At 43.2% G+C, this 13,071-nt stretch overlaps 1 protein-coding gene across 5 annotated transcripts in view; it reads right to left on the reverse strand.

Moving 5' to 3' along the window:
* Positions 1-3,319: 3,319 nt before the first annotated feature.
* The window catches only part of ptprb (protein tyrosine phosphatase receptor type b), a 36,507-nt gene continuing 26,755 nt past the window's right edge, over positions 3,320-13,071 (reverse strand). For 2 of the 5 annotated variants that reach the window (XM_081723601.1, XM_027007498.3), the window contains 10 exons: positions 12,428-12,445; positions 12,235-12,316; positions 11,907-11,997; positions 11,375-11,451; positions 10,845-10,979; positions 10,579-10,701; positions 10,090-10,253; positions 7,359-7,494; positions 6,901-7,021; positions 3,320-5,922 (listed from right to left, as the gene is read on the reverse strand). In XM_081723601.1, coding sequence (XP_081579727.1) covers positions 5,900-5,922; positions 6,901-7,021; positions 7,359-7,494; positions 10,090-10,253; positions 10,579-10,701; positions 10,845-10,979; positions 11,375-11,451; positions 11,907-11,997; positions 12,235-12,316; positions 12,428-12,445 — 970 coding nt within the window. In that variant the 3' untranslated portion in view covers positions 3,320-5,899. Of the gene's footprint in view, positions 5,923-6,900; positions 7,022-7,358; positions 7,495-10,089; positions 10,254-10,578; positions 10,702-10,844; positions 10,980-11,374; positions 11,452-11,906; positions 11,998-12,234; positions 12,317-12,427; positions 12,644-13,071 lie in introns of those variants that run through there. The other 3 variants (XM_081723602.1, XM_081723603.1, XR_014126108.1) reach the window with 3 other exon arrangements.

Here is a 13,071-nt window from a genome sequence, read left to right on the forward strand (position 1 = left end):
GGTAACAAGAGTGAAGGAGTGAAGGTGTTACAAAACAATTATGACTGCTATACTAGTACACGGCAGCTTCCAGCTTGATTTACTTAATTTAGTTTATTACTACATACACACCAATCAGCCAAACCATTAAACCCTCTGACAGGTGACGTGGATAACACTGATGATCTCGTTACTGTGGCACCTGGCCAGGTGTGAGATATAACAGGCAGTAAACAGTCACTTCCTGAAATTGATGTGTTGGAAGCAGGAAAAATGGGCAGGTGTGTGGATCTGAGTGATTCTGACAAAGCAGATGACTGGATCAGAGCATGTCCACAAAAGCAGGTCTTGAGAGGGGTTCCTGGTATGTAGTGGCTAGCACCTACCAAAGGTTATCCAAGGCCGGGCGCTCTGTGACCCAGCAAACAGGGTCACGGTCTCCTGTGGGAAGTGACGGCTAGTCTGGTGTGATCCCAAAGAAGAGCTGTTGTACATCAAACTGCTGAAAAGGTTTGTGCTGGCTTAGAAGGGAGCCTGGTCTGATGTTTACGGTCACATCACATGGCCTGGTGCGTGTGCGTCCCCTGCCTGGGGTAGAGATTGCACCAGGATGCATTATGGGAAGGAGGCAAGCCAGCAGAGGCAGTGTGATGCTCTGGTCAGTGTTCTGCTGGGAAACCTTGGGGTCCTGACCTTCATGTGGACATTACAGTGACACGAACCACTTACCTACACACAGAGAGACCTACACAATATTAGGCAGATGGTTTTAATGTTATGGACGATTTGTGTGTGTGTGTGTGTGTGTGTGTGTGTGTGTGTGTGTGTGTGCGCGTGTGTGTGTGTGTGCGCGCGTCAACTAAATACAACAAATAAGAATTGCCATTTGTAGGGAACACTAAAACTAAAACATGTAAAGTGGCAAGCAGCACAATGTAAAGTATGAATATTAATGAATATTAATGAAACCACTCTCACTGCCAAAAGCCCTTGGATACAGATCACGGAGGAAAACATGGATGTGCAGGACTTTTAAAGGTTATCCAAAGATCAGATGCACAACCTTAAATCAGTCTTATTACGATGCAGACTGCAGAGCAGAATAAAGATGGTTCAGATTCTTTGGCAGGAGGCAAGTAGACTCATTATTGGGACTAATGTGCTTCACATTTTCCTAGTTTTAGGGCTCTTTTCTTTACAGTTATTTCAGTTATATTTTTACTTATACATTTTTATGTTTTCAGTTATAAAATTCATATATTTCACATATATAAAGTTTCATGTTGTGTGTTTCTTGTGAAGACTGTGTATACAGCTCTGTAAATGTCATACACTTCAGAGTTGAATGTTTGTCTCGAACTGTTCTTTGCAACTTTCAGGACTGTTCTCATGTACCAGGTAGTGTCTGCTGTAGATCAGTGAGGGCTGGTGAACGTGAGGTGTTCATGCTCCAGCACTATGAGTTTGCACTGCAGATCTGAACTCAGTGTTTCACACTTCACCACGAGTGCACCACAAGATCAATGTTGGGTGTGATCAGGAATGGAGACTTTAAGGATTCTTTCCCTCCCAGTCTTCTGCCTTACACACTACACACCAAATGCCCTTCTCAGCACTCATGTCATGGCTCGAACCCTAGGATTAGCTCATGATAGCGAGGCATGGCAAGGACACACTCAAAGCAGTTTATTTGGTCATATTTGGTTGAATACATTTGACTTATATGTCAGACCAGTCGTTCATACTGAGAAATGAAACATATCAATAAGCTTCTAGAAGGAGTGGGTTAGAGACAAACCGTAGGATCAATATTATATCTTGATGAGTAGTGCCTGATTTAGTTATTTTATCCAAAGATTAATAAAATGCGCTATTACATTGTTTGTAATTGTTTCATTTGAATCAAACATCCAGTGGGTTTTAATCATAAAGGCTAGAATAAATATGTATGTTTGTGTGTGTGTGTGCACTCGCGCGTATGTGTATGGGTGCAAGCATGCATGTCAACACTTCTAATTTAATCTCTTATTCTAGTTTGTGTGATGCCATCAATGCAGCTGTTTCTAATTATGCACGTATTTGATGGCGGTTTCCATGGTAGCCATGCTTAACAGAGAGAGAATGAGAGAGCGTGAGATATGCCTGGATATTCTTAGAACAGCCATCTCAAGCTGTGCACACGGTCTTTAGGAGCACCTAACTAACTCTGCCTTGAAAGCCATGTGTGAATAGCTCATATCACTCTGAAAGGATTCTGGATAACCCACAGATCGATTCTGGATAACCTAGAGATCGATGCTGGATAACCCAAAGATCGATTCTGGATAACCCAGAGATTGTATTTAGGGAAAATGGCCATGATTTCATAAATACATGTTTAGAATTTACAGTAAGAGCAGAGAAGGCATCTCAGGGAGGGGCGCAGATGCTGTTTCAGGTCTATGTAAAAACACATTTCACAACCATAAAGGAACTTTGTGAACAGGAAGATTGTATGGTCTCTGGAGAGCAGCTAACTTACACACCAATGTGAAGACTTAACGATGATGTCCTTCACACCAAGCAAATGGCAGTAGTTCAGGTTTGGCCAGATAACACGTTCTATAATTACAGACATTACACTTATATATCTCAGTGGTTTTTGTTTGTTTGTTTGCTTGTTTGTTTTTGCTGTGTAAGACTACCAGCCCTCCAATATGTTTTGCGTGAAATGCTGACAAACCTTCTGTGTGTAAGTTTTCAACTTTTAACACCTCATCAGGTCGAACAACAGTGGTGGTTGGAGGTTCAACAGCAGCAGGGATATTTCGCTCGCTGCTCGCTGCTCGCTCTGGCAGAGAGGGGAATGCACAGGCCTGTGAAATTACTCACTAATCTAGATAAATACTTTGTTGTGACGAACTGGATTAGACAGACCAAATCAACACAAGGGGTGGGGGGGGGGGGGGTGTAGGCGAATGGTGTGATCCAAATGTCATTGCTCTTTAAATAAAGACCCAGTTTCTGGGATGAATCTTTGAAGCTGATTCAACGGGCTCACTATACTGTGGCTAGAAAACCAGCAACAGGTTGTGTGCTGTTAATCTTCTACTACACTTAAAAATAACAGCAGTAAAATTAAAGGCACTTAAATCAGAATTCTAGTCTAAAGAAACATGTAGCACATACAATCAAAAGTCTCTTTTTTTTCTCAAGCTGACAAGTCTTGACTCTCTGGTGAAAACAGTGAAAACTAAAAGACCTAGTTTTATATATTCTTATTAAAAAAGTTTGAAAACTTCTGCAACTAAACCGAAAGAATGGTTTTGCAAGTTCTACAATGAAAACGTAAAACAAAAGATACAGCGCGTTCACTTCTGCTTTATTGTTTCAAGTGGCCATGGGTCAGTGCTCAAACATTCTCACCAAATGCAGCGTTCCTTGTGATTCACTGTGCAGTGAGAAGTAAGGGCATGCATACGTTCATATCACCAGTCCGACACATCGGGTACTTTCCAACCTTTAGTTTTCTTACGTTGCTCCAAATTCACTTTCATTTTTGATTATTATTTTACACTGACACATGTCAGAATTGGAGAAAGAGATACAGCAACAGTATATAAGTTGGGAGAGTGAACCTACAAGATCAGTGTACATAAACATATTTATGAAGGCACTTCTTATCAAAGCATAAGCATAATATATCAAAGCATAATATATCAAAATATATCAAAACATAATACAATATATACTATTAAAACATATAATAATGTTGTAGAAAAAAAATACTCGCAGCAAAAGCCCACATACATTATGTGTTCAGTACATAATAAGCCAACATACATTGTGTTCAGTACATAATAAGCCCACATACATTATGTGTTCAGTACATAATAAGCCAACATACATTATGTGTTTAGTACATAATAAGCCAACATACATTATGTGTTCAGTACATAATAAGCCCACATACATTATGTGTTCAGTACATAATAAGCCCACATACATTATGTGTTCAGTACATAATAAGCCAACATACATTATGTGTTCAGTACATAATAAGCCCATATACATTATGTGTTCAGTACATAATAAGCCCATATACATTATGTGTTCAGCACATATTAAGCCCATATACATTATGTGTTCAGCACATAATAAGCCCATATACATTATGTGTTCAGCACATATTAAGCCCATATACATTATGTGTTCAGCACATAATAAGCCCATATACATTATGTGTTCAGCACATATTAAGTAGCTAAAGCACAACATTAGTGAATGAAAATTCAGTACAACATGCCCAGATCTGCTTGCTCCTACTGCCAGGACCCCCATAGCTTATCAACACAGGCTACAATGAGAGTGAGTTTAACACAGCATCCAAAAGAGGCTACACACGTTTTTAACAGCAGAGTTCACCTGCACACCAAACATCATGTACGAGACACTTGATGACCTTTTTCCCCAGCTGTGATGGTCATCAAAGCGGACGTCTGGTACAAATTTGACTGAATAACAGATTTTAAAATTAAAATGATCTTGACTTGGCAGATGTCTTGTGACTTTATAATGAATACAGTTATAGCAGTGGTTTTAAAGATACTTAATAGATAACTTAATGAAATACACTTCTGAAACAGTATAAGGCTCACACACAAAAGCGCTCCATGTGTTAAAATACATCTATTGTGTGAGGTAGTGGAAATAAAACAGCATTTAAAATTCAGTGGTTGAGTGCTTGGTTAATAGTAAAAAATAAATAAAAGTTTTACTAATTAGAGTTAAGGTTTTTTTGATGGCAGTGTGATTTGGCACCTCAACTGTTTTTTCATAGATTTTTCATATTTTGCATATCAAGAGGTCTGTTAGGAAAGTCCAGCATTCTTAAAAATATTCTCTCAATTTCTAACTTGGCCATGTAAGCTCGCCGTTGAAAGTGTTGCAATCTGAGGTCTGAGTGCTGAGCGCAGTGAAGTCACAGAAAATCCCACCGTCTTGACGTGCAGCCAAAAATCGCAAAACTCCCTACAGGCTGGAGACAAACAGGCCTCGTGCCACACATGCTGGCATGTGAATAATGGCAGCAGATTAACCTCTTACAAATGTGAAATCGCCATCGAAATACTTCTGGAGCACCACTTCTAGGAAGTGAGTGCGAAGGCAAGAGAAGAATGTGTGCGTGTGTGTGTGTGTGTGTGTCACCCTGAATTTTTATAACCCATAGCTTCTTTGCTTTAAGGTCCTGCTGAGGGACGTCTGAATTGCAACAAAGAAATAACCTCTTTGCCCAAGCAACATGATTTTAAAAGCCATGATGCATTTTAACTAAAATTTTAGCATTAAAGGGCGCAGACTGCAGGCGGGTGTGACCCCATGACCGTCTCCAGCCTACCACTAGGTGCTGTCATTTTTAAATGCCCATGATATTTCATCCTGCCTAGTAACTCGGGCTAACCAGATAAGAGTGGTGAGTACATTAATCTGCTGTTTGAGAATTATGAGAGAGTGATGCTACACACAGACGGTTATAATTTAGGATGGTCCACTCTCTGGATGATAAATCTCGCTGATATTATTGACTATATCATGGAAAACTTTCAGAGTAGACAGAGAGGGCGTTCTGAACTGGCACGGATGCTCGTTCTACACATTTCTGAATAAAACATTAAAACTTTTCAAAACACTCTTAACTGAGCAAGATATATGGAAAAACGTTTACAGAGAAGCTTAATAGAGACATATACTAACACTATACTGATTAAAGTATAAAGACATTACATATAAATATTCATACACAGCAAACCTCAACATTTTAAATACATCTTAAGAAGGCTGTATAAAAATAAATGCTATATTCCTAGAGTGCACCACTTAAAGTTATAGTAGAGAAACGGATATTTTCTTTCCTTATGGATCGTCAAGAGGCCTGCAGTCTTCAACGTCCAGTGTACACAAAATCTGAGGAAGGCAAGACATCAGGTAGTTAAGAAAAGCACACATGGTTTGTGAAGGAGAGACCCACTAATTCTGAATGAAATCATTTAGTGGATCCACAGCATGCAGTCCTTTCTGCTGGATACTCACAACTAAGTAAACTATCACAGCACTGACACGAAAGCAAAAGAGTAAATATCCACACGTGTCCAGCTTCAGAAGGCAATCAGTACTTTTCTCTCCAGTCTGTAGCTTCTGTGCCTACACTTTTCTCAGCAACATGGCTATGAAAACAATGACGCTTAGGTACTGAACAAAGCTACGTTCCATAGGTACTGAATGCTGCAAAATGGCAAAGGAGGAAACACACTGCAGTCCTAAAATTCACAGCTGGAATGCTGAATGCTGGAATGCTGAATGCTGGAATGCTGAATGCCGGAATGCTGAATGCCAAAAAGAACCACAACTGAAAATTTAGCATTTGGGGTTTGCATTGGTACATCTTATAAACAACTAAATCAGAAACTTCACCTACTTTCAGAATTGTCTCATCTTTTATTCTTGAATCTATCCTGCTGATATGAGGCCTAAAGTTGTAGTTGTGCTGCCGTGATGATGATTGAACTGAACATAAAAATAATAATCAGCTTTCAGCAGCTTCGTGAACCTGGAATGACGGAACAAGACCACACGAAGCTAAACTTTCTTTCACAAAGTCTCCATCCCCTGGTGGTTAGGATAGTCACTGCAGACTCTCCGCAGGTGTCCGGACTGGTGTGGAGAGTGTGCACCAACCCTTTCACGTCAGTTTCCCACATGGGAACGTTCTATGCTATGTTTTTGTGACCAACCCTCCAAATCAGTTTTTATATAGATTTTTATGTATATAAAGATTTGTTGTTGTTTTTTAAACAGATATCTGTTTTCCTGGATGTGCTGAAAGAGAATGACACCTCACAGCAGTAGTGGGCCACTGGGCCCAGAGTCAGGCGTACAACTCACCTCTGTAGTAGTCGGGGTTGAAGTTCTCATAGATGGGGTACAGAGGATTCTCCTGTTCACAGCGAAGCTTCCTCGCCCTCAGGACATCACGCACACACTGATGTAGGTACACATACTGACTCTAAGATGGGACACACAGGGGTAGTGGACTGTCAGCAACAGGGAACACTGAATCTTCTATCGGTTCTAAACACTGAATCTTCTATCAGTTCTGAACACTGAATCTTCCATCAGTTCTGAACACTGAATTTCTGATTTGTCTTACATCAAATGCCCAGTTTTAGTTTTACAGATGGGCCCTAAAAATCACATCCCATAGACTTCCATGAACCCAATTCCTGGGATAATTCCTGTTGTAATTCCTGTTGTAATTCCTGGGCATAACCCTTTTAAGATACTCTGAAAGAATGCCACATGCTGCTGTAGGTGAGGCTCTGGCATTTCGTTTAAGGACCTACCTCAGTCTGCACCATGTGAGAGCGATGCAGACGAAGTTCAAACACGCAGCCGTAAATATCGACGGTGGCACGGCTGTCCAGCTGCTGCAGAGCACGGTCCAGAACGATGAAGGTGCCCGTACGACCCACTCCGGCACTGCGAGGGCATAAACACACAGAACGTCTATAACCCATGCCCAGGGGGCATTTACAGAAGGCACCTGATATGTCAATGATAAAACTCATAAACCTGGGCGAACCCTAACAGATACGGCATGAAATTATTTGATCAAAGGATGGATGGATGGATGGATGGATGGATGGATGGGTCTTTTATGCCGAGGGTCTTTTACTCCTTTATGTAGAGGAGCCAAAAAGTTTTTGCTTGATGAATTTTCAGGTGTGACCATTTCTCTACTACTGTATGTAGTTTGCTATGGTGTTTGTACATACAGATGTGCCATTCTGATGCACCTCTAGATGAAATCCAGTTGTTTCTGTGCACAAACCAAATCCTGCTATCATTAATGGTCCTGCTTTTGTGCAGAGTCATGTTTACACAAATACAGTTATGCTTACACAAGCATTCCTGCTTATCTGGGACGTGTCACGAGATGCGGGCCCCTAGATCTCTGGCCCCGTTCCTCAGCAGTGAGTCCCCTCATCAAACCCTGCTTTCAGCCACTTGACTTACAGCTCCCTTCAGTTATAACCAAATACTAATACTGATCAATTACTCAGAGGTTTGGCACGAATTTTTTGTGCTGCAATCCATCAGGAATTGCCAGTCACGTGCCTGCTGCCTCTCCATCACTCTCAGGGCAGACGGACCAGGTTCTGTGGCTGACAAGAGTAATGCGATTAGGGCCGAAAGATGCAGCGTGATGGACGAGGTCGCCATAGTGTCCTGGGTCTCAGGGCCTTCTCCTCTCCTCCTCCATCAGCCGCTGGGAAATAAGCTTTTGCACTGTGTGGAGACAGTGATGCACTAGCATAAGAGCAGGGGTTTCCGTGGACATCGTGGCATCTGGCAGGCCCCAGTGCTCGGTGATGATGAGCGCTACACCAGTTCAGGGGCAGATACTCTATATAATGCTCCGCCTCCTCATTTGCATTAGTGAACAGCTCTCGCTTCTGTACAAGGGAAAACTAGGTTTATTATTCTGTGGGGAGGAAGTGGAGAGACAAAAAGAAAAACATGCTGCTATCAGAGGGATTTGTGCCCCCCCTTCTCTACAGAGGCATATGTACCCCCCCCCCCCACCTATTTCGGCTTCACCACTTGAGGAGCTGGCTAGTCTTCAACTGCAGGCTTCACCATCTTGCCACAATCTCGCCACAATCCTACCATAATCCCACCATAGTCCTGCTACAATCCCACCATAGTCCTGCCATAGTCCTGCCATAGTCCTGCTGCAATCTCACCACAGTCCTGCCACAGTCCCACCACAGTCCTGTAACAATCGCACCACAGTCCCACCATAGTCCTGCTGCAATCTCATCACAGCCCTGCCACAGTCATGCTATAGTCCCATCATAGTCCTGCTACAATCCCACCACAGTCCTGCCATAGTCCTGCTACAGTCCTGCACCAGTCCTGCCATAACTCTAAGCAGAGTCCACACGCTGTCTCACTTCAGCCCAGTTTCAGTTTTAGAGAGTTAAAGACTCAAAAGGGCCGGCACTCACACATGAGCGAGGAGCATCAACATTTGATGAGCAGTAGTTATTGAAACCAAACATTTCTAACAGCTTTTCTGGATGCCATGTTTACAGGGCTTTGGTCATAGGCAACAGCAAGAATCGCTGCATTATGACTCGTGATCAGAAGGTTGCCAGTTCAAGTCCCGCTATCACAAGGTTACCACAGTTGGGCCCCTGAGCAAGACCCTTAACCCTTAATTACTCAAAATGTGTTCAGTCATAATTGTAAGTCATTTTGAATAATAATGTCAGCTATATGACATTGATGCAAAGACTCATTCCCTCTCTTGCACAGTACTGCTTGGTGTTCATGCCAAAGGATTATGCCATGAAGCGAAACTCACATTTCCTCACAGCTGCACAGCACAGTAGCAGCAACCCCTTAGATCTGAGTTTTGAATGATCAGGGGCTTAATGTTCTGAATTTAACATTCTGAATTTTTACGTTCTGGATTTGCAGCCCAAAATAAACATGACAAGTCAACTGTGATTTTTACAAACCCTGACTATTCTGCCAAATTCCATGGAAGGAGAGGCTCTGGCGTGCCCTGCCTTCACTAGCAAGTCGGGGATGTTCACACAACGAGGAAAAGAATAAAAGGAGAAAAATGAAGGGAAACACTGCAGGACCAGAATCCAGCATTATTGTTCTGAGGGAGACGGAGGGGCGTCTCCGTGGAAACCCAACCTCTGGATATGACAGCGAGGGGGTGTTTAAATATGATTACAACCATCCTACTGTCTCATTCTCATTCTCCATCCCTTATTGAAACACACACACACACACACCACTACACACACACAGGAGTCAATATTAATTATTTATGTTAGTTATTACTCCTATATTACTCCTATATTATTTGTAGATACTGCACCTTTTGGAAGTGTTTGCCTATTCATTCCCTGGAACTGAACAATGATTTGAGTAGTACAATAAGTATTATTATTATTATTATTATTATTATTATTATCAAACTGCATGAATGACTGAAGGTATGAATCCGATTTATTTTGCTTGTGTGATGCTGTGTGATGGTTTGGTGTGTACCTGCAGTGGACTACAGCCGGTCCTGAGTTCACCACCCTGTCCATGTAGTCTCGCACAGTTCTCACGAATTGAATGAGGGACTGGGTTGTGTCCGGCACTCCGTGATCAGGCCACACCGTGTAATGGAAGTGACGCACTATTCTGGGGTAACTCGACAGGCCTTCCTAAAAGAGCACACTCAAAAATCATGCCTGAATTCAACGGAACATAAAAAATCTTCATCAAACACACACTCCTCCCTCCTTGTGTGATTAGTGGTTAATAGACAGAAGACCTATCTTCTGAACCTTCTGAACCCATTTTAATTTTGGAATCATGCTGTGTTTTCTATATTAATATATTACGGCATGTTTCAATGTACTCTCTCTGTCTGTGTGTGTGTGTGTGTGTGTGTGTGTGTGTCAGTTCTCTCCCCACTCACGGTACATGTTTTAGTGTGTGTGTGTGTGTGTGTGTGTGTGTGTGTGTGTGTGTCCTCTCCCCACTCACAGTGTGTATCCTAAACTCGCGGATGGTCCACTCTGATAAAACCGACTCAGACAGCAGCTGCACCACGAGGTCACCATAATACAGAGGCTCCTTGTTCATAGGCCAGTACTGATCACACTTCACCTGCATGACCGGGACACACACACACACACACAGTGTTAGAAAACATGCTCATGTCCGTCGCCCCCTCTGTGCCATCCTTGTTTTCTTTTCCTTTTTTGTTTGATGGTGTGTTGCTATAGCAACAATGACACCTCTCTACTCACCCTGCCCTTCTCAACACACTGCGTCACCATGACGATGTTGTGCACGTTTTGCTCCCACACCATGCGCCAGAAATCGTCCTTGGTCCCCGGCAGTGGGCCCTGCGTGGCAATGTACTCACGCCTGAACCTGTTTCCCTGAGACAGGAACACGTGGGGGGGGGGGTCATCTTATTAAAGACGGCGGGATTATCCTGTAACACTCTCATCTTATTATGCTCATAAAATGCCACCACATTTAATAATAATGCAAGTCTATGTGACTGCAAGTCATTTTGTCAAGTAGAAAATGTCTATATAGCCTGGAATCATTCACACTCTAAACTGTACATATAATAAAGACACTTTAGTAGAACGTTTCTATACTAATTGTGACCAGTATGCCAGTTCATTCAAAGCCTATCTATGCTGTCTCTCTACATAAGCTCCACACTCAGAGGCCTCCGGACGCTGGGTGGAGGTAACCGTTCCAGCTGCTCCACCCTTGTGGTGGTTGGGAGATGGAGAGGAGTGTGAGCTCTCTGCTGACTCACAGGCATGAAGCTGGCGTTGATGTAGTCGGAGCAGGGGTCGTCCTCCAGGCAGGAGAGCTTCACACGCGTGGCGTCATCTACCGGCAAACAGAAAACGTGAGGATGAGTGTGAGGGAAACCATCGAAGGAGACCAGCCCCTCACTGCACAAGCATGAGGATGAGTGTGAGAGAGACCAGCCCCTCACTGCACAAGCATGAGAGAGACCACCCCCTCACTGCACAAGCGCTCTGCCTGAGCTTCAGGAATTTAGGAATTGTGTGTGTGTGTGTGTGTGTGTGTGTGTGTGTGTGTGTGTGTGTGTGTGTTGTTTTGTGTGATCGATTTTTTAAATGTTTCAGAATATGGGCACATGGAAGCCTCACACTGGAGGAGGTCATGTAAAAGTTACAGTTAGAGTTATAGTTCAAGTTCGACTGCTAAAATGGAACTAATACAGTGTTTTCTGGAAGCCCTTTCCACCGTGAGTTACTGATACAGCCAAAGCTTCTCCCTTCATTACGGAGGCGTTCGATCCCTGGGCTCCATCTTACAGGGAAGGATGTTGTTGTATCGATTCTTGCAGCGGTTTTCGGGTAAACGGGCTGCATCCAAAGCCTGGTGTCGTCCCACATCCTTCAGCTCCTGTGAGAAGGGAAGAGAGCATGAAGACCCAGCGTGCTTCTGAACCTGCGTAGAGCCACACACAGGTTCTCCACAGTGTGTGTGCGCTGAGAGGGACTAGACTTGAACTGCACACTGTCCAGTTGAATGCTACTGTGCTACTCTCAGTGAGCAGCAGTCCCACTGTTTATCCAGCCTCTGTAACAGATGAGCGTTAAATGCAAGCAGACATTTGGTGTCAACCGTGGGCCACCTTACCTCGAACTCCTCAGAGAAGAAGTAACTGGAGTCAGCCTGAAGCTTGGTCACATGGGCCTCAAAGTGGTTTGCTTTGATAGGGCTGATGAAACACACAGGCAAAGCAGGGAAAAACAGCCTTTATCAACACAATCGCACTCCACCAGAGAACATTCGCACAGCTTCCGTAAGTATGGCGAGGGAAGGTGCTCACCTGGATGTACGGCGGTTGCTGCAAAAGAAGAGAGAGTTTGATGAAATTCTCTTCGTGTCTGCATGCTTATCTCAACCTCTGTCGTGCTGCCTCTTCACAGCCAATTTCAGAGTTTCAAATTAACCTCACAAACTTTTCATTTCTGTGAGCCAATGACTTTGACCATACAGTCAGCACTTTAAAGAATTTGTTGATAAGGGGAAGAAGACAGAGCACCTGCAGCACTCACATAGACAAAGACAAAGTGAGAACACATTCAGAAGTTTAATTCTCTCCCTCAGTATCTGTATTTCGCACTCATGTTTCATCCTTTTCTCTCTCTCTTTCTCTCCTCTCTGTGACTCACTCTCCTCTCTCTGACTCTTTCTGTGACTCACTCTCCTCTCTCTGACTCACTCTCTCCTCTCTCTGACTCTCCTCTCTCTGTGACTCACTCTCCTCTCTCTGACTCTCGTCTCTTCGTGACTCACTTTCTCTCCTCTCTGACTCTCCTCTCTGTGACTCTCTCTCCTCTCTGACTCTCACTCTCCTCTCTGACTCTCCTCTCTCTGTGACTCACTCCTCTCTCTGACTCACTCTCTCTCCTCTCTCTGACTCACTCTCTCCTCTCTGACTCTCCTCTCTCTGACTCTCCTGTCTGTGAC

The sequence above is a fragment of the Electrophorus electricus genome, chromosome 11, assembly GCF_041902795.1.
Source record: "Electrophorus electricus isolate QZ-2024a chromosome 11, ASM4190279v1, whole genome shotgun sequence".
NCBI classification, from domain to species: domain Eukaryota; kingdom Metazoa; phylum Chordata; class Actinopteri; order Gymnotiformes; family Gymnotidae; genus Electrophorus; species Electrophorus electricus.